The sequence below is a fragment of the Euprymna scolopes genome, chromosome 32, assembly GCF_053919585.1.
Source record: "Euprymna scolopes isolate OS-2025 chromosome 32, ASM5391958v1, whole genome shotgun sequence".
Classification (NCBI taxonomy): Eukaryota; Metazoa; Mollusca; class Cephalopoda; order Sepiida; family Sepiolidae; genus Euprymna; species Euprymna scolopes.
In genome coordinates this window covers 67629614-67649760 of record NC_136513.1, presented here as the reverse complement: position 1 = coordinate 67649760, position 20147 = coordinate 67629614, and the positions used below count along the sequence as shown (strand labels likewise).

The window sequence follows — 20147 nt, the reverse complement described above, 5'->3', positions numbered from 1 at the left end:
AAATTATTCAGAGATGCAAGTTTTTTTAGCGCTATTCTACTTTTTTTTATTTATAGAAGGCTGATTTCTGCAAAATCTCTACACACTTGATGCCTTATTGTTTTGGGGGTTGTTTTTTTTTCATTAATATTTGTCTGATTTTAATTATTTTTCATCTCAATTTCAGCTTTTTTGTGAATATGGCTTTTTCCATTCCTGTTTACCCAGATTTGTTTTTCATAAAAAATCAAGGAATTATTCAATTTTAATGAAATTCTCCAGACTTATTTATTAATTACTTTTATTATGTTTTTTTTTTTTTTTTTTTTTCATTAAAATCATTTTTGGTCATTTAGATTACTCCTAAATTGTTTTGACAACACATAAAAATTTTTTTTTTTTTTTTCATTAAAATCATTTTTGGTCATTTAGATTACTCCTAAATTGTTTTGACAACACATAAAAAAATTTTTTTTTTTTTTTTTTTTTTTTTTAATTTCTACAAAGATAAAACCCATAATTTTTTTCTTAAATGCCAACATACAGAAATCTATCCCGAACTTTACTATTTGTTTATATTTTTTAACTTTAAAAAAATATTTTTATCGAAAGTCAGCATCAACATTGTCAGAAAACTTACTATTTATTTAAAATTTAAAAAAATAAAGGTCATTTTTATATATTATTCATTGGTGAAATACATTCAATTCTAAAGGTGCAGTAAGATTAAAATAAAAAAATCTTATTAAAGATTTATTTAAATCAGAAAATGTAAAGAAAAACATGGTCTTGTATAGGATATTTTACAAAAATTAATGGTTTTTACATTTAAAAAAATAATTTTGCTTTTATTTACTAAATATTAATTTTTTTTTTAAGTTTTCTTGAAGCAATTTGTTTCCTTGCAATCCTTGATGGAAAGATGAGCTTATAAAAACTCCCACATCTAAGTGCATTTATTTGTTTTTATAGTTGTTCAATCAATAAAGAGCTAAAATGCCTCTTTATCATTTAAGCATTTTTTGTCTGCACAATTTTAGAAGAAAATGTTGATTTTTCATCTTTGAATGTCTTTGGATATTTATTATATTTCAGTTTTTGAAAGATTTTCACTTTTCTATCAAGTAACACTTTCTTCCTCATTATCTGTCTTCACAGATTGTCAATGATATGGCTGCTGCTTCTGGTTTGTATTGTCCGGTGGATCCCACATTGTGCGCTGCTCTAAGAGCACAGAAAAATGGTAAACATAATCTGGAGTTTATTTTTACATTTATTTACGTTATGTTTAAAATCGTTTTCTTTTTCTTGTTTTTTGGTAAAATGAAACCAGAGACATTTTAAGACAAAACGTTTCAGACCCATTTTCAGTTAAACTCCACAACTGAATTTAAATTCAGAGATTGTGCCAATATTGTGTCACTTAAAACTCCAAAGAAACTGAAATGTGTGGAATATTCAAGCCTATCATCCATTAAAATTTCACAAAAATCAGATTTTCAAGAAGGGATTTCACACCCTTTTTACTTCTTATACAGAAAAATGTACTTGTCAAACCAATTCTAACCCACATTATCCACCCTCATGCCTGACAACTGTGTTCCAAAATTCATGATAAGTAAATTAGTTTAGGAATTAATCCTGTATGTACAAGCATATAAATATACACACCTAACTGTTGGAGACACCCCTTCATGGGATTAATGGACTATCAGGACATAACTTCCTCTGGTGACATCACTTCCGGTATCGAGTACCGGTGCCTGGCAGTCTGAGATTGGCACGCGACGAAGCAGGTCGGGTGCACACGCCCAACCGTTGAGAAATGGTATTACTCAACTCACTTTGCCTGTAATATATGTGAATATATGTTTCCTTCCTAAAAATCCTGTGTTCCTTTTGTTTATTACCGTTTAACCCATAACAACTGGCGACGACAGATTCGACTTTCACACGGGTTAACTCCACAAAAAAAAAAATTCTAATTGACTTCAAAAGAATGTTGGATTTACAAGCTAATTGTCAGCTGGCAATTATAGGATAAAAACAAAATCCTAAAAACATAAAAAAAACGAACACATGGCAAAGTTATCGGCTAAATTGTAAGTTAACCTTTTTGTCTCTATATTTAAATTGAAAAGAACTGTTTTAAACACATTTTATTAAGGTCGTAAAAGTTTATTTGGTTGCTTATTGAAAGAAGAAAAAAAAAGAAAAAAATGTTGATGCAAAAAAGAGAAAAATGTTGCGTCAATTTTCACCGCGAGAACAATTCTATCGTAAAATGTCGACTGTTTATTCGTATGCAAATTTGAACATTTTTTTTCAAATGAAGATAAAAAAAAATTTTGTCTTTGTTTTGTGCTATTAACTATGCAATATTTTAACGGGAGCAAAATGTTTTTTGTGTTTCCCTTTTCGTTTTACTTGGACTAAAGGAAAGACTTTTTTTCATTGAGTGGAATTTTCTGAAATATTCTATTTTTAACTGTTGCTTCTAAAGTGAAAAACTTTTTTTTCTTCCACGTGGGACAACAACACACAAAAAAAAAAAATAGCCATTTTGGTTAACTGCAAGACAATTCCACAATTATTTTTATTCTTTTGCAACTGTATTGTATCACAGAACATTTTTTTGTTTTTTGTTTCGTAAGTATTTTTTTTTTGTCCACCCACCTACGAGGAGCATGCAATAAGTAAGGCCTCTGACCCACTTCCCATAGCAGTAGAGCAACGAAACTTGGCACAGTTATTAGTGTTTCTCTACATAGGAACCACTCAGAGTTATGCATTTCTCCCCTCGTTTGATGCAGCTCTGGAGACCGTTATTGTAGAACACCCCAGGTTGGTCCTCCAACCACGATGTGATTTCAGAAATCAAGGCTGCATCATCTGGGAAACGCTTTCCTTTCAAAAACAACTTCATGGTTGGGAAGAGGTGAAAGTCAGAGGGTGCAAGGTCAGGAGAGTAGGGAGGATTTCATATCCACACGCCCGTGCTTCTGATCTGGCGACATGTGAGTTGTGGATCGGAGCGTTGTCTTGCAGAAGGAAAGTACCTTTGCTGATCTTGCTCCGCCTCTTGATTTTGATAGCTTCCCTTAATTTCCTCAAAAGTGAAGCATAATAGGCTCCTGTAATTGTGGTACCCTTTGCCAGGAAATCTGTCATCATTACTCCGTCCTGGTCCCAGAAGACTGAGCATGACCTTGCCAGCGGAGGGCTGCACCCTTGCTTTCTTCAGAGGTGGTGAGTCCAAGTGCTTCCACTGCATTGACTGCGCTTTGGTCTCTGGATCATAGTGATGGAGCCAGGTTTCATCCTGTGTAATCAGTCTTTTGAAAAACTTTGACTCATCTTCTTGGCACATCTCCAAATCCATCCTCGAGCACTCAACGCGTTCTCACTTCTGGAATGGTGTGAGCAATCTGGGAATCCACCTGGCAAACACCTTATGCATATGCAAATGGTCATGAATGATAGTTTCACAGACCCTGTACTAATCTTGACATGTTGGGCTATTTGGCGAATAGTAATAGTAGCAGATCTTCCAAAATGACAGCCTCAACTTGACAGACAGATGCCTCATCAATGGCAGAGGGGGGGGGGGGGTTGACCAGGTCTGGGAGCTGTTTCCACAGACTTCCGGCCATGTTTGAATTCACGATGCCAGCGTTTTACAAGGTCATATGATGGGGCATTATCACCATAAGTTTCTTTCATTTCATCAAAAGTCTCCTGTGATGTGCATCCTTTTAAATACAAAAACCGGATCATTGCTTGACATTCAACAGGCTCCATTTCACACCTGACTCAGTTCAAACACCTGTAAAACAGAAATCACAATGAGTTCAGAGCTGTATTTGCCACATAACCCGTAGAGATATAAATCATTGCACATGCAAAATTTCAGCTAGATCAAACAACTGGAAGTGGGTCAAGGGCATTACTTATTGCACACCCCTCGTATATTGGGTTATCACTAAGGTTTTTACCAAGAAACAAGGGAAAAATTGCTCCCTTTCCATATGCACACACTCAAGGAAAGGACATTTTCTGGGTTTTTTTTTTTTATTATTTTATCTCCAGTAAAACCCAGAAATAAATTTTTTTTTTTTTTTTTTTTTTTTTTTTTTTTTTTTTGTGCATTTGGAAAAGCCATTAAAAGATGGAGGACGTTAAAGCAGTATTAATACAGCGAATCAAAGCTCAGATGGACCAGCAGCAGAAAGCTGAGAAAAAATTTAAAGAACGTGATAAACAGCTCCAGTTACAATTTCAAGAGAGGCAACAAGGGTTGGAGAAAATGCTACTTCAACAACAGGGACAAGAAGTGCTATTGTTAAAAATGTTCGAGAGAATGGAACACAGGGACGACAGTTTTGCTTTTTGCCAAAGTACAATATGGAATGCTATAGAAATGTTCAACTACCAACCGGAGGTGGATGGGACGTTTGGCGCTTTCTATCGGAGATATGAGGACCTATTAACTGTTAATTGTCAAGAGTGGAGCAACGCTAAGAAAGTTCACCTACTTTTGAGGAAATTAGGGACCATGGAATATAGCAAGTTTGTGGATTATATTCTTTCCAGGAAGACGAGTGAATTGGAATTTTCTGAAGCAGTCAGATGTTTATCTGAACTGTTCAGCACGAATTCTATGCTCTTTCATAGAAGATGGAAGTGCTGGAACCTGCAAAAAAGCGACAACGACGATTACCTAACCTTCGCGTCCATGGTAAATAAACATTGCAATGATTTCCGTCTATCTGACTTATCGGGAGATGACTTCAAGTGTTTAATTTTTGCGCAGGGTGTGGTCTCATCCAAGAATGCTGAGATTAGACGTGTTCTCTCGAGACTTGAGAGCAGACAAGGCCTCACCCTCCAGAAGTTGGCATAGGATTATCAACGGGTAGTCTGCGTAAGGAACAACTCGAGACACGTCGAGGAGTCAGGCGCAACATTCATTAGAAGGACGACCTTCAGACCGGAAAATACTCACCCCGAAAAAGAAAAGCTGGAAGTAAGAAAGCTCAGGTTACACCTAATAAGTTACACCCAGTCACAAGACCCGGATCCCCTACAAGTCCGTGCTATCGCTGCGGTGGGAAACATTGGTCAAGTCAATGTTTTTACAAACATAAGTACTGCAATGAATGTGGCAGGAAGAGCCACAAAACGACCCAGTGCAGGAAGAACAAGGTCAAGAACAATGTCCGACAGACTAGATTCGACTTGGATTGGGATAAGAACCGGCACAAATATGTCACAGTTAACATCGCAAATAAAATTGTGCATCTACAGTTGGATTCCAGATCAGACCTGTCCATCATTAACCTTAAAATGTGGAAAAGGCTAAGGAAGATGAATAAATCAGCACGAGCTGTGACAGGCGATGAAGTGGAATTTGAGCTCGCACTCCCGGTGACCTTAAATGATATTACTTAAAAAGTGAAAGCGTATGTACATAGAACATCCGAAAACCTGTTTGGTACTGACTGGATGGAGTGATTTGAATTAAGACCAACCTATGAATAAATTCTGCCATAGGGTAGAAGACTTGTCTACGGAGGAGCAACAACTGAAGGACGAGTTAAAAGTGGAATTTCCAGAAGTATTCTCACCAGGACTAAGAAAATTTACAAAGGCTATAACAAGATTCGAACTAAAAGAAAAGACTGCTTGTTTTTAAGAAGAAATGTAACGTCCCATTTGCAGCAACAGAGAAAACCGAAAAGGAATTTGATCGGCTAGAAGAGGCCGGAATACTATCGAAAGTAAGCAGCAATGATTGGGCAGCCCCTACCGTATATGTGACCAAGAAAACAAACCAGATTTGTGTATGTGTGAATTTCTCTCCAGGTCTGAACGCAGCCCTCAAAGATTACCACTATCCACTCCCCACACCAGAGGAGATATTCAACAAATTCAACGGTGGTAAAGTATTTTCTAAGGTGGATTTGAGCGATGCATATTTGCAGATCCCCGTCGAGGCGGAATGTTCAAAATTCCTCTGTATAAATACACATAGGCAACTCTACAAGTTTGAAATGTTAGCTTTCGGCGTGAAGGTCGTACCTGTGATTTTCTAGCAGGTCATGGATACCATGCTGGGTGGCCTTGATTTAGCTTGCGTCTACTTGGATGATATTGTCATGGCTAGTAAATCCACAGATGAGCACCGAAAACACATAATGAAATTTTTGAAAGAATTCAAAGTTTCGGTTTGAAAGTAAAAGAAGCAAAGTGTGACTTCCTGATGAAGGAAATACGTTACTTATGTCACATTATTGATGAAGGTGGTAGACATCTCGATCCTGAGAGGGCGGAAGCCATAAAGAACATGCCGGTTCCCAATAAGATGCAAGCACTACAAAGCTTTCTGGACCTGGCTAATTTCTACCAAGTCGTCATCAAAAATATGCATGATTTATGCGCCCCACTAAATGAACTGCTGAAGAAAAAGAAAGCCTGGGACTCGACGCTAGAATGCCAGAAGGTGTTTGAGAAGATCAAAGAGACGTTAACTTTAAATTTCTTTTTGACACACTATGATCCAAGGTTGAGAATAATAGTAGCGTGTGATGCAAGCTCATTTGGTGTGGGAGCTTGCATACTTCATATAATGCCTTACGGTACCAGGAAACCGATAGCACATGCATATAGAACGCTACTAAAGGTCGAAAGACAGTACTCTCAAATTGAAAAAGAACCCTTGAGTATTATATTCGTTGTGACAAAGTTTCATATATAATTACACGGCAGAAAATTTACATTGGAGATGGATCATAAGTCATTACTCACGATGTTTGGTTCCAAAAAAGGCTTACTGACATATACGGCTAATAGACTGTTGAGATGGGGTACATTATTACTGAATTATGATTTCACTTTGGAGTACTTGTCTTCGAAACAAATTAGCCATGTAGATAGCCTATCTAGGCTGATACCATTGAAAAGGGATCCGTTTGAAGATTTCATCATTGCCACTCTTCAGACGGACAGAGAAATAAAAACAATGATTGGCAACACAGAGAACTCTACTGGAGATTAAAAGGGAAGCAGACAAGGATGACTTTATCTGTGACATAAAAAATAAGATCGATATAAAGGAAGTATTTTCGCTTTGCGATGAGGTTTTACTATACCACGAAAGAGTGGTGATTCCCAAATGTCTCCAAAAATGAATTTTACGGGATTTTCACACAGGACATCCTGTGAAAAATCGTATAAAGAATTTGATGAGGAGCTATGTCTATTGGCCTAATATGGACAAGGACATCAATGAGAGGATAGACTCATGCACAGGCTGTGCCTTTGCAGCTAAATCACCACAGATTACGTTTAAACCTTGGCTGAAGGTTGACTAGCCATGGTCTAGGGTGCACATTGATTTTGCTGGTCCGCTCAAGGACAATTATTACTTAATCATAGTCGGTAGTTTCACCAAGTGGCCTGAGGTATCGAGGTACAGAAGACCAACAACTGGAACGACTATAAATTTCTTACATGAACTGTTCGCACGTTTCGGTGTAGTCGATTGCATCGTAAGTGATAATGGAACCCAGTTTATGTCTGCTGAGTTCAAAAGTGTTTGTAATACGTTCCAAATTAATCATATCACCACTCAATACCATCCTTGGTCGAATGGGCAAGGGGAACGCTTCGTGGACACCCTTAAAAGAGCACTGAAGAAGGCTCAAGGGACCCAACAGATGAAGCACTTCAACAATTTCTACACGTTTATAGGATTACACCCAAACTGAACACACAAATAAAAGTCTCACCTGCAGAAACGATGTTTGCGCAGAAAGTGAGATCCATTTTTGACAAGCTCTTACCCAAACAGTCAAGGCCACTAGTGACCGCTTATGTACTCCGTAAACATTTCATACCAGGGGAAAGAGTGTTATTCAAAAGTTATAAAAACAACACATCATTCAGGGAGGTGGGTACAATTACTAAGAGAGTCGGTGACATGGTATATATCATCCAAGGACCAACATATACTCACAAACGTCACCAGAATCAGCTAAGATGTCGATCAGTTCAAACCTGCGACAGTCTACCATTGGAAGATGAGCCGATAGACACTATCTTTGAAACTTTTGATCTTGAACCTCCTTAACCAACACCTGAACTACAGCGGTCGTTCCGTAAGAAAAAGGTTACCAAGCCATTGATGGTAAACCCTAAAAGGAAGAAGTACTAACAGCTTTTACGACCAAAAAGCTTGGGAGGGGGGGGTGTTGGAGACGCCCCTCCATGGGATTAATGGACTATCTCATGACGTCACTTCCTCTAGTGACATCACTTCCAGTATCAAGTACCGGTGTCCGGCAGTCTGAGATTGGCATGCGACGAAGCAGGTCGGGTGTACATGCCCAACCGTTGAGGAATGGTATTACTCAACCCGCTTTGCCTGTAATCTATGTGAATACATGTTTCGTTCCTAAAAATCCTGTGTTCCTTTTGTTTATTACCATTTAACCTCATAGCACTAACTTTATAAATATTATAGATATAGTTTATATCTGTAGTATTTCTGAACATATAATCACTATATTTCCCTTAAAGAATTAAGGGTTGGCTGGCTATTTATTTGTTCATGCTGTTCTTTTGTCTGACTTCAGACCTTTTAAACCTTATTTTATTTATTTATGTTTATATATATATATATATATATATATATATATATATATTCCATTGAGAAAATGTTTATTGTCAAACATTGACATTAAAGAATCTGCCAGCTATGATGCTTCTCTTAAATGTTTTCCATGGATTTAAATATATTAATATAAAAAATTACTCATAGAATTTACAATCTTGCGGGGTTTTATTTTTTTTTGGGGGGGGGGGGGTTCGAAAATCCCATAAAATAAAAATTCTCCTATAACTCTGCTGGCATTGATTTTTTAACTATAATGAATAGCAAATAAAATTAGTATTTCTTTATCAACAAGTACATTTTTTTAGTTATGAAAGAATTTGGTTTTGTCTTGTTTTGTTCAATCTTGAATGTTTCTTTTTCAGAATTTACGGACGATGCATATACAATAGCCTGCCTTCTCATGGTGTTTGTAGCTGTTTCACTCCCTAAACTTGCCAGAACTGATACATCATATTTCAGAACTTCTATTGAAGGTAATTTTTGTTTTTCTTTTTGTTGGCAATCTTTAATTGCTTATTTAAGATTTCTTAAAAGCCATTGTTTTTAGAAAATAACTAAAAAAAAAAAAATAATTTTACAGAAGTACCATTCAATTAAAAATTTAAAGATGTTTTTTACACATCCAAAATAATGCATGTGGAATTTTCAAGCAAAATTTCATTCTTATTTTGTTTAGAATTAAAAGCAATTTTGCTAAAAAGTAATTAACAAGAAAGTCGAAGGATATGTGCTTTTCTTAATTAAATTTTCTTAAAATCTACTTTAAGTCTGCACATAAGATAAAGATATGAATCAAGGCTTGTACATGTCGCCAAAATTTATTCATTTTTAATTTTCATTACTAAAAATCATTAGACGGTATTTTTCCTTTTCACTAATTACTAAAAGTGAAGAACAGTTCAACAAATCAATCTATGAAGTATGTTTAGATTTAAGTTATATTACAAATTTCTGTTTTCAAAACGTTTTTATTTTTAGACTTTTTTTACAACTCGTCAAACACCTAAAACTTTAATATAATTTTATGTGTTCTTTGTTAAATGATTTATTTAAAAGGAATGTCATAAGTTTTAAATAGAGTGTAGACAAGCATTCATTGAATTAATATCTTTTAAAGCTTAACTTATTCATCAAATTTTTTAGAACAGTTTTATCCAAATTCTGGAAATATAATATCATTACTTTTAAACAATTTTTTTTTTTTTTTTTGACCAAAATCAAACTCCCTGTTATCGGTCTGTATGGTCCTGATCAGTTCTTGGAGGTTCACCTTTCCAGGTTTTATCCTTTTGCTTTTTGAGAAGGAATTAGTTCATTGCTAATCACCCGAGGCACTCCTATTGGGAAATGCTGACAGAGCTCCCCAGGCAATGTTTGTTCAGCTAGAGTTCTCTTCTTCTATGACACTGGATTTTTAAATCCCACTTTCCTGACCTTGTGTCTAATCTTCCCTGCCGAAAAGTTACTCATAGTGTTAATTTTGATTGTAAAATAAAAGTTTGTGTCCAAATACATATGATATATATTCTTTAGTTCGATTCAATATACCAGTGAAACACATGTAAAACAGGCATTTTTTTTTTCTCTGTCACTTTATCTTTTTCTTTTCCTGCTTTTTCTCTTTTCCTCTCTCTCTCTGCTTCACCTTTCGTTTTATTATGATGATTTTCTCTAAAAACTGAAAATGTTAATTTTGCCTTGAACGATAAGATTTCAAATAATTCATAATGGAAGTTTAATGGCTTTTGTTTTATCAAAGCATGATTTCCTGTCTCCTTTCCTCCCAACATGAACACTCAGTGTCTTTCTCTTAATTTTGATTTTCTTGCTTTAAACTGATTGGAATTGTTTAGAAAAGTTTTTTCCTCTGTCCTCCACACGCACATCTGAAGTGAATCATCTCATTTTTGTTTTTTTCCTAATTTTAATTCAAAATGATTTCACTTCCTAAATCTTAGTCTTTTCATTATTTTATCTTCAGCAAGTTTTTTTTTTTTTTTTTTTTTGCATAATATTTTAAGAAACGTTCTATTTATTTCTCGATTTTGATAATATGAAAAAATCTATTGATCTCTTAATTTGTTGGGTTTTTTTTTGGTTTTTTTTTTTTACAAGGTCACCTCAGTAACAGTCATTGTCTTGCCAAAGCTATTAATGCGCTTGCTGGTGCCATGTTTACCATTTATGGCCCAGGTGATTTGGAAGAACGATTGAAAGAATTTCTAGCAGTAAGTTTCATTATTTTAATGCAATTTTCTCATCCTCCTCATCCTCTCTTTATAATCCTTTTGTTTTAAAAAAATATTTTTTTATTTATTTAATCAATCATTATTTCAGCTTGCCTCCTCCTCAATGCTTCGTCTTGGCCAAGAGACAGACAAAGAAGCTATCAAAAACAGAGATTCTGTTTATTTGCTGCTGGACCAGGTTAGTTTCATTCTCTTGCTGTTTCTTTTAATCTCTTTTCTTTTCATATACAACGTGTTAGTGTTATCTCTGAGAGCATCTGTCAATATTAGAATAGACTTAAGATCAAAACACACAACCAAAATGAAAATGAATGCTAAAGATAATCATGACAATAAAAATTTGTGATGTGCAGAATTATAGAGAACAAAATGGTTGAAAAAAAAAAAAGCAAACCTAAATGCCCTTGAATTGTTTGCCACTGTGGCAGTTGCATGACAATTCTATTTTGTTTATAAGCATACACAATATTTTATGTTGAGTTGTGATTAAGCTTAGCATCTAGACGTTAATGCACAAACATTAGGGCATTAATGAACAAACTTAACAGATTGATGCGAACTTAGAAGTTGGCACCAAAAGACAATTCAGTTTCTGTGTCTTAGACATAATATACTGTTTTTGTTCTTTAGCTGGAAGCGGCTGGGTGCCATGGAACTTAAGGATGCCACATTTTGTAATCGACAAAAGCTGCTGCCCCAACAAAGAACTCTTTTCTGTTACAGTGTTCTCTTCAGAATAAAGTTGATTCATATTTTAGTGGTGATATTAGTGGGTTTTTTTTTTTTTTTTTTTTTTTTTTTTTTTTTTTTTTTTTGGAAGACGTAAACTCTTTTCTTATGGAATATTCAATTTCAGTCAGATGCGTATTGACATGGATAACTATAACAAGTTTATTCTGACGTTCTTAAGACCAATCATCTCAAAATTGAACCATCTTTGTTTTGAAAACATTTTCCTGAAACAAAAATAAACTATATATAGGATGTTGGGAATAAGAATTTTATGGAGGGCATATCAATTCTAATTAGAAATTACATTTTACTCTTTCAATAAAAAGTAAACAAAGCTAATACAATATAGGCAATCTAGATGACTTGGTTAAACATTTCATTGAAAACAATTTGTAGGGGTCAGTGTCATTAGTGTATTTGTCGCAGGCATCTTCTACACTTGCGGTTTCGGTTTGGGACTCCGCTTTCAGGTTATTACATTTTTTGTAGATCCAAGTTGTAATTTAAGCAATAAAAGATAAAAATATATAGAACCATCAAAGAGAAGGAAATGTCATATAAATGAACTAGATAAATTTGGAATTTGATCAAGAAATGTTTTCAAATTTCTTTTATTTTATGCTATTGCATTTTTTTATTTTGATGTAATAGTAAAAAAAAAATCGCATAGAGGTGAGAAAGATGTATACAAACACTAGAAGTTGTCTCATAATTTTAAGAGAAATTTTATAAGAAAATCGTTTTTCTGCCCCAAACTATTTCCGAAATTTAATGCTGCTGCTACAATTGTTTCCTAATTTCTATGTTTTTTTTTTCTTGCAGATTGTCCAAGAGTCTCCCTTTTTAACCATGGATCTGCTGGAATCCTGCTTCCCTTATGCTCTGCTTCGTAATGCTTACCATTCTGTATACAAACAGTCAACTGCTGACCACTGAGTAACAGGAATATATATACCCACCCCCACCCCCAATTTGCTAGAATTCTTCAAACTCCAACATAACTAACAATTGTTTTTGTTTTCTTTTAACTTCATCAATTTACTTTGTGTGTGGACTTTTCTTTTGAACAACGGACAGAATACAGCTATGTTTTTGGCTCAATTAGAAAAGGGAGGATATGGATGAACCTTTTCTCTCTCTTCCTCATCCCTCTTCTCATTTCTGTTTACAAAAAAGATTTTGATGATAGATCTAATCAAATTGTTTACTCTGTTCCTGTTGATAAAGAATATCTGTTGCCATTACAGAATCTCTTCCTCTTCTTGTGCCGCGCCACAACGATTTGTTTGAAACTGCAAACAAAAATCAGTTTTCACAATACAAACAGCGAATAAAACAACCAATCTAGAAAGCATAAAACAAAAACAATTCCATGCTTTGTTCTTTTCTAGGAAGAAAGACTAAAACAGTTTCCTTCTTCTATTCCCTAACCACTCCCCCATACATATAGGCATGCACTTTTATTTTTTGTTTTTTCAAATACAAATGTAAAATTATTTTCTAAAGTAAAAAGAAATATTGAGTTGAAATAAGGATATAAAACACTTGATAATTTTAATATTGCATATTTGTGTGCAAGTATCTGTCTTCTTTATGATTGCATCTTAATTTTCGTGTCAAGTTTTTTTTTTCTTGCAGGATGAGTCAGAATTAACCGGGCAAACTGAAAAACTTTGTCAACACTACAAAGCAGCTGGCAAAATTTTATCTGAACTGAAAATGTTCTAACTGCTCGGTTACTTCTGACTCATCCTGTATAATAAATATGCATAAATTATTCTAAAAATGAATTCCTTTTTCTTTTTCTCTTCTTAAAAAGAAGTCATTCGAATGTAATAACTTAACATTAGTACGTTTGAAATTTGAATAGCTTTTTAAATTGACCTAAGCCATCATCTGGCCTCTCGATACTCCATTCCTCTCTATTTATTTTGTCTTGTCACCATTAATTATTTGGCAACAGAACGATTTAATTAAGAAATTGTAAAATAATGAAAAAACCTTGTATTCAACCTACAGATTTCTGTATTTTTCAAGTAAAAGAAAAAAATAAATACCCACTTCCTCCTCAAAAAAGCCCCGATCAATGGACAGTGACATTCAGTGTGTATAATAAAAACTTTTCAGCTTCAACACTTGTTAATAGCCTTATTTCTTTTTTATTCTTGACTGTATTATTATTATGATTATCCTCAGAGGAGAAGGAATATTTTGTTTATTTGGTTAGAAATTGGCATTTTTATTTGATTTTTACCATTTCAAAATATTAAATGACTGTCATTTATTTGATTTTTACCATTTCAAAATATTAAATGTCATTGGTAAAAGTACCACTCTGTATTTTGTAGCATTGGAACTTTTTACTGATGAAAAAAAAATATTACTAAATATTTTATTTCAATTTTGTTAACTCGAAAAAATTTGTTTAAAATTTTTTCCTTCCAACACTTAATTTAACTATAAAAGAGATGAGATTCACACGTTATTTTGGTATAACTTTTAATGAATGATGTGATTTAAAATGAATTTCTGTTTTGTGCTCAGTTTGTGACAAGCCAATCTTTGTTTGGAAATATTTTTTCCAATTAATGAAAATTTTGAAAGAATTGAAATTATTTGCTAGTTTTAAGTGTCAATCTGAAAGAGGAACTGTTTTTTTTTTATGTTGTGTTAAAAACTGTTTCTTTAGGGTTTTTTTAACTCTTTAGAATATCGGATTTTTTTTTTTTGTTCAGATTTACTAATTCTGTCTGTTAAGCATTTGAATGAAAAAGTGTTTTGTTACAAAAAGTAAATAAAAAATGAAATCATAATGAAATCACTTCGGACTGGATCGAAAATCAAGTTAACATTTTTTTTTTTTTTAAATTACACCTGCAAAATGCACTCATTAATGTATTTTTTTGTTATTTGAAAATAAAATATTCCAGTATGTATTGATTTTTGTTCAATACTCTGCAAGACAAAAGCCTTACTTTTCTTTTATTCCAGCGCCAAAGCATTTTTGGTGATTGTCCTCTTCTGATTTTTGCGGCCAAAGTTTATTTTAAATGCATTAAAAAAAGGTATTTTTTAATGCATTATTCATTAAGTTTGGGCAAATTTCTTGTGCTTACTTGATTCTGTAATCGTGTGGATCCCAACATGAATTGAGTGTAAATGAAGGTGGCATCTTTGAAATGGGTCACAATCCGTGATAGCAGATAAAATGTTCTAAAGTTGACAAATAGATAAAATCATGAAAGAAAGCATTGTTAATAAGCACAATATATATTTTATATATGTCCAAATTTATAAATGATTGAAAATTATTTTTGTATGAGTAAATTGGTTGTTAGAAAGGTTGAATGTTTGAAGTGAGAAAAAGGTAGAATTGTGTTTTTCTATTAGTGCATGCATGTGACGGTGTGAGAGGATTAGGTTCTGTGTGTGTGTGTGTATATATATATATATATATATATATATATATATATATATATACACTAGCAAAAGTACCCGTCGTTGACTGGGTTCAAAAACAGCCTACAGAAAATGGACTCATGAAAATGGATTTATGAAAGTATGATAGGTTATGAAAAGGAAGGGTTGTAAAGAGATAGCTTCGAATTTGGGGGTATCAAAACCAAAGCAAAATATGAAAGTAAAAATAAAACGCATAATTCATTATACCATACCTGTTCACACTGAAACACTTACCACAATATTCTGTGGATCTATATTAAGAAACCTTGTTAAACTTTGTGACATATTTCCATTCTATGGAGGTCAGGTGCGAACGAACATCCCATAATTTTATTATTCCATATTTCTTCAAACTGAAACATAATTATCAAAGTATACTTACGCAGATAGATATGAAAAGTCTTTATTAAAGTTTGTGCCTATTTCCATTCTATGGAGGCCAGGCGCAAGTGCAGACCCCACAATTTTATCATACCATCCCTATTTAAGTTAAAACATACTTATTAAAGTATTCTTATGTACATCTATATCAAAAACACTTGCAAACGTTTTTTTTTTTATTTTTTATTTCCATACTTTGTGGACCAAGCGCGAACGCAGATCCCAGAATTATAATGAACCACCGTTCTTCCAGATCAAACATACTCATTCCTGTGTCTCCATACATCTTCTATCATTATATGGAATCATTTTTTTAAAATAGTCAACCATATAGGAGCCTATTCGTGACCAGACACACGCACACACACACACACACACACACACACACACATATTCAGCTTTATCTATAAATATAAAAGCGAAAATGTATGTGTGTGTGTTCGCTTTTTCTGTGTGTCTACAAAAGGATTTTTTCAGAGAAGCGGTCGGTCGCTTCACAACTTTTTAAAACTTTTTATATCACATATAAATCGTAATATCTCACAGTTAACAACGAAGCTCGGCTGTCTATTTAATTTGCTCGATTTCGGGTAGATAAATATTCAACATTTGTCGCACGCCGCCTGTGGGTTAGTCTTTTTCCTATAACATCTTGGGAAAATAAAAATCCCACAGTCAAACTTGACCTCATTAACTCATTAAAACGGGCACCTGCCAAATCCAAGTAATTAAATTCAAATGTGTTTCTGTTAGCATCTCGCGGTGGGGCAATCGTTAACGTCGCACGTTTTCATTTTTTTTCACACTTTAATTTACAACATTGCGTCAAGGGTTCAGGTTCGATCCTCATACTTCCTTTTTTTTTTTATCTCCCCACCCCCGCAGTTTCCACACACACCTACAAACACCCGGGCAATGCCGGGTACCCCTCGCTAGTATTATAGATTTATATTTTTATATATCTATATATATATAAATGTAAATTTGGTTCGTTCCAAACGAATAAAACCATATTTCTACGTTACCAATTTATTTGAAATTTTCAGACAACCCATCTTTAGAGTCGAGGCATGTTTTTATGTTATTAAAATAAATTTACCTCGCGAATTATTAAAATATTAAATAAAATAAATATATTTTTTTAACCGTGGTGCGAATCTGTTCTGTTGATAAAACTGAACTTCTGGTTCGATTCATTTCACAGCCACGAATTGACGAAAGATTTTATTTTAGAATCCTATTTTAGTCACCTAAAAGTTAAAAAAAGAAAAAAACATAATTCATTTGTTTATCTTCCAAATTTTTTAATTTACACATTTTTCTTTATTATATAAGGCCAAAAAAAAAAAGTTTGTCGCTTGCTTTTTGAGTTTTTTTTTGTTTTTCGATATAAGATTGGTTGGAATAAAAAACAAAACACGATTTAAAAAATAGCGCGGATCACTCTCTGCATTAGCACTGAAAAATGTTACTAAACATTTATTAATAATTATTAAATTAATAATTTCTCGCTTTTACAAACATTTGATTTTAAATTTCTTTTTAAATGACAACTTTTATCGACATTTTTTTTTTTAATACCCCCCCCCCCCAAATGGTGTTTATTCCGAAATCCGTTGTTAACATGGAGAGGTTGAGGGTGTTTATTCTGAAAGTCGTTCTTAACATTTGTGGAGGTGGACCTAATGTAAAAAAATAAATAAATTTAAAAAAAACTAAATCATTTACTGATAACTTCTGATAACTTCTCAGTTTTACAAATATTTTTTAATTTACATGCGCGGATGAACAAATTGTTGAATAGTGCGAAAACAAAACATTTTTGCAATAAACTTCGGGATAATTTTGGGGGTAAATATTTACATTTAGGTCCACCTCCATAATTTTCTTTTTTAAATGACGACTTTTATTGATAAATACATCTACTTCTCTGCCACGGGCACTGAACCCCTCCTCTTTTTTTTTTTTTTTTAATAGTATTTTCGGGTGGGTATGCTGACAACAAATATCAGTTAAATTTTGCAAATAGTCCCCCCCCCCCCTCCAAAAGTGGTGTTTATTTCGGAAGCTGTTCTTAAGATTTGGAGGTTGGGAGGGGGGGGATTCCAAGGTGGACCTAATCTAAAAAAAAAAAAAAAAAAAGTTTTTTATGCGCACATAAGAAACTATCTTTTATTAACTTTTTTTTTTACTTTTTCATTTAAAAATTAGTAAATTTCAATGAATAGAATAATAAATCATTTATCATTAATATGTGTTTTTGGTTTTGTGTTGAATGAAACTTTTTTTTTTCATTACAACAATAATGAACCAATTGAAATCTTCCGGCATGCGTTTAAGGGTTACGAAATTATCAATAAATCGTTTAGTTACTAAGCCAACGTCAGTAAATAAAAACAATGTTACGTGCACATGCATTAGCTTTGCTAGGGGGGGGCTAAGGGAGCGATCATTAAATAATTATGCTGGTCGCCATGGAACTCAAGGCCCAAGGAGTACCTAAAGTGGCACTTATGCACTTATGTTATCGTGCTATTTTTTAAAATAGTATTTTCATGTTAAATTCAAATTTTACAATGTTTTTCTTTTATTAATTTTTTAAGTGAAAGTACAGATAACCCAGTCTAATGTGAGGAAAATCTAGCCCCCCCCCTCCCAAAAAAAAGGGGTACTCTGGATAACAACAAAACATTAAAATTGCCTCAGTCTCGAAAGATTTCTTCTCTACTGAACGAGGAAACAAACGGTGAAGTGTAGTTCACCTTCTGTTTCTCTCCCCCTCTCTCTTCCTCTCTTAATATCTCTCTCTATCCATCTCTCCCTTTCCCTCTCTCAATCTATTTTCTCTCTATATCACCCTCTCCATCTCTTTGAGCCCCTTTCTCTCTCTAACTCCCTCTATCTCTCTCCTTTCCTCTGTCTCATCCCTCTGTTTCTAACTCTCCCCCTCTCTCTGTTTATCTATCAATCCCTTTATCTATCTCTTCTTCTCTTTCTCTATTTTCCTCTCACTTTCTCTTTTCTATCTATATATCTTCCTCTCTATCTGTCCATCTCTAATCCCTCATCCTATTTTAGTCTCCTAAATAAATTACAGTGAATAAGGCATTGTCAAAACATGGATAAATCCTATTTTAGTCACCTAATTTACTGACTGTGAGAATAGAAGTTATTTGGAAATTACTGCTACCTTGAACAGCACCAGAAGTAACTGGTAAAACCTTTCTAATTAAATTGATTTTGGCAGCCATTTGGTAACAAAATGACATAGCCTTAGCCCTTGCTGCATGAGGAATACCTGCGACCTTGCTGCCAAGTAGAAGAATTATTTATTCTACTTTAAAACATTCAATTTTTCAAAAAATCTCATGTTCGACATCTCCAAAACATCCAATATGGGGAAAAATATTGCAGAAATGCAAACTTATTGTATAGGATGAATACACAATGGTACGCAAAAAATCACTTGAGGCTCTTGGTCGATCCTTGCAAGATTTGCGTCGCAATGTCAGACCATTTGGGAATGTAGTAATATTGCTTGCAGGAGATTTCAGACAAATGTTACCTGTTATTCTTCAATCAACACCAGCATATGAAATAAATGCTTGCCTCAAATACTCTACTTTTTGTTCCATGTGAAGACATTAAACTTAACTCAAAATATGCATGTACGGTTGCAGACTGTTCGATCCGCACAAAAACTTTTGCATCACTTGTGGGAAATTGGGTACGAAAAAGTGCCAGCTGATCAGAGTTAAGGGAAAAATTCCTTGACTTTTAACTTCTGTAATTTCTGTTTATTTCATCAAAAGAATAGTTAGTTTAAAAGGTTTTTGCAGATATTCAAATTATAAGAATTCCATTTGACTGAGTGAATGAGCTATTCTTGCAGGTCAATACAAAGATGCCCATGAACTTAACGCTATCATTTAATGTAAAATTCCAAGTGCGGTAGTCAAATACAAATCCATTGACACTGTTGTGAAAGCAGATAAAGTGGTTAATTATCCAACTGCTATATTTGCCAGTGATGCCACCGCATGTATTGCAACTGAAATTTGGTGTACTAATTATCATGTTGTGAAATATAAACCAATCCAAGCTTTGCAATGGCACATAGCTTGCAGTAAAAAAAAATTAACAAACAATAATCATAGAAACAACATCTTAACAGGACCTTTCACAGATGAATATATCTTCATTCCATGCATTCCTATGATTCCACCGGATACATCATTACACTTTAGGAAATTGAACTTTCCAATTTTATTGTCATTTGCAATAACCATCAACAAAGCACAGGGAACAATCTTTACAATTGTGGGCCTTACAGATACACACTGACTGTTTTTTTCACATGGACAATTTATATTATGTATTCAAGAGTCACCAAACCGGAAATCTCTTTATCAGCTAAGAAAATGGAACAACAAAAACTGTGTACCCATGCCAAATGGAAAATTAAACCTATAAGAATCATGCTTTTTCTCATTTTCGAACTTTTTCAATTGCGCCAATTTGAGCGATAGCAACACGTGGCAGGGTACAGCTAGTAAATATATATGTATGTATTATATATTAATATATATATATAATATATACATATACACACACTATAATATATATCCCCACACACACACATATATACAATATATAAATTTATATAT

General features: G+C 33.7%; 1 protein-coding gene across 5 annotated transcripts in view; it reads left to right on the top strand.

Moving 5' to 3' along the window:
- Positions 1 to 13770, top strand: part of LOC145256407 (membrane-associated protein Hem-like) — a 195507-nt gene extending 181737 nt beyond the window's left edge. For all 5 annotated transcript variants that reach the window (XM_080115273.1, XM_080115271.1, XM_080115272.1 and 2 more), the window contains 5 exons: positions 1138 to 1222; positions 9019 to 9129; positions 10772 to 10884; positions 10994 to 11083; positions 12460 to 13770. In XM_080115273.1, coding sequence (XP_079971399.1) covers positions 1138 to 1222; positions 9019 to 9129; positions 10772 to 10884; positions 10994 to 11083; positions 12460 to 12573 — 513 coding nt within the window. In that variant the 3' untranslated portion in view covers positions 12574 to 13770. The remainder of the gene's footprint in view (positions 1 to 1137; positions 1223 to 9018; positions 9130 to 10771; positions 10885 to 10993; positions 11084 to 12459) is intronic.
- Positions 13771 to 20147: the final 6377 nt, after the last annotated feature.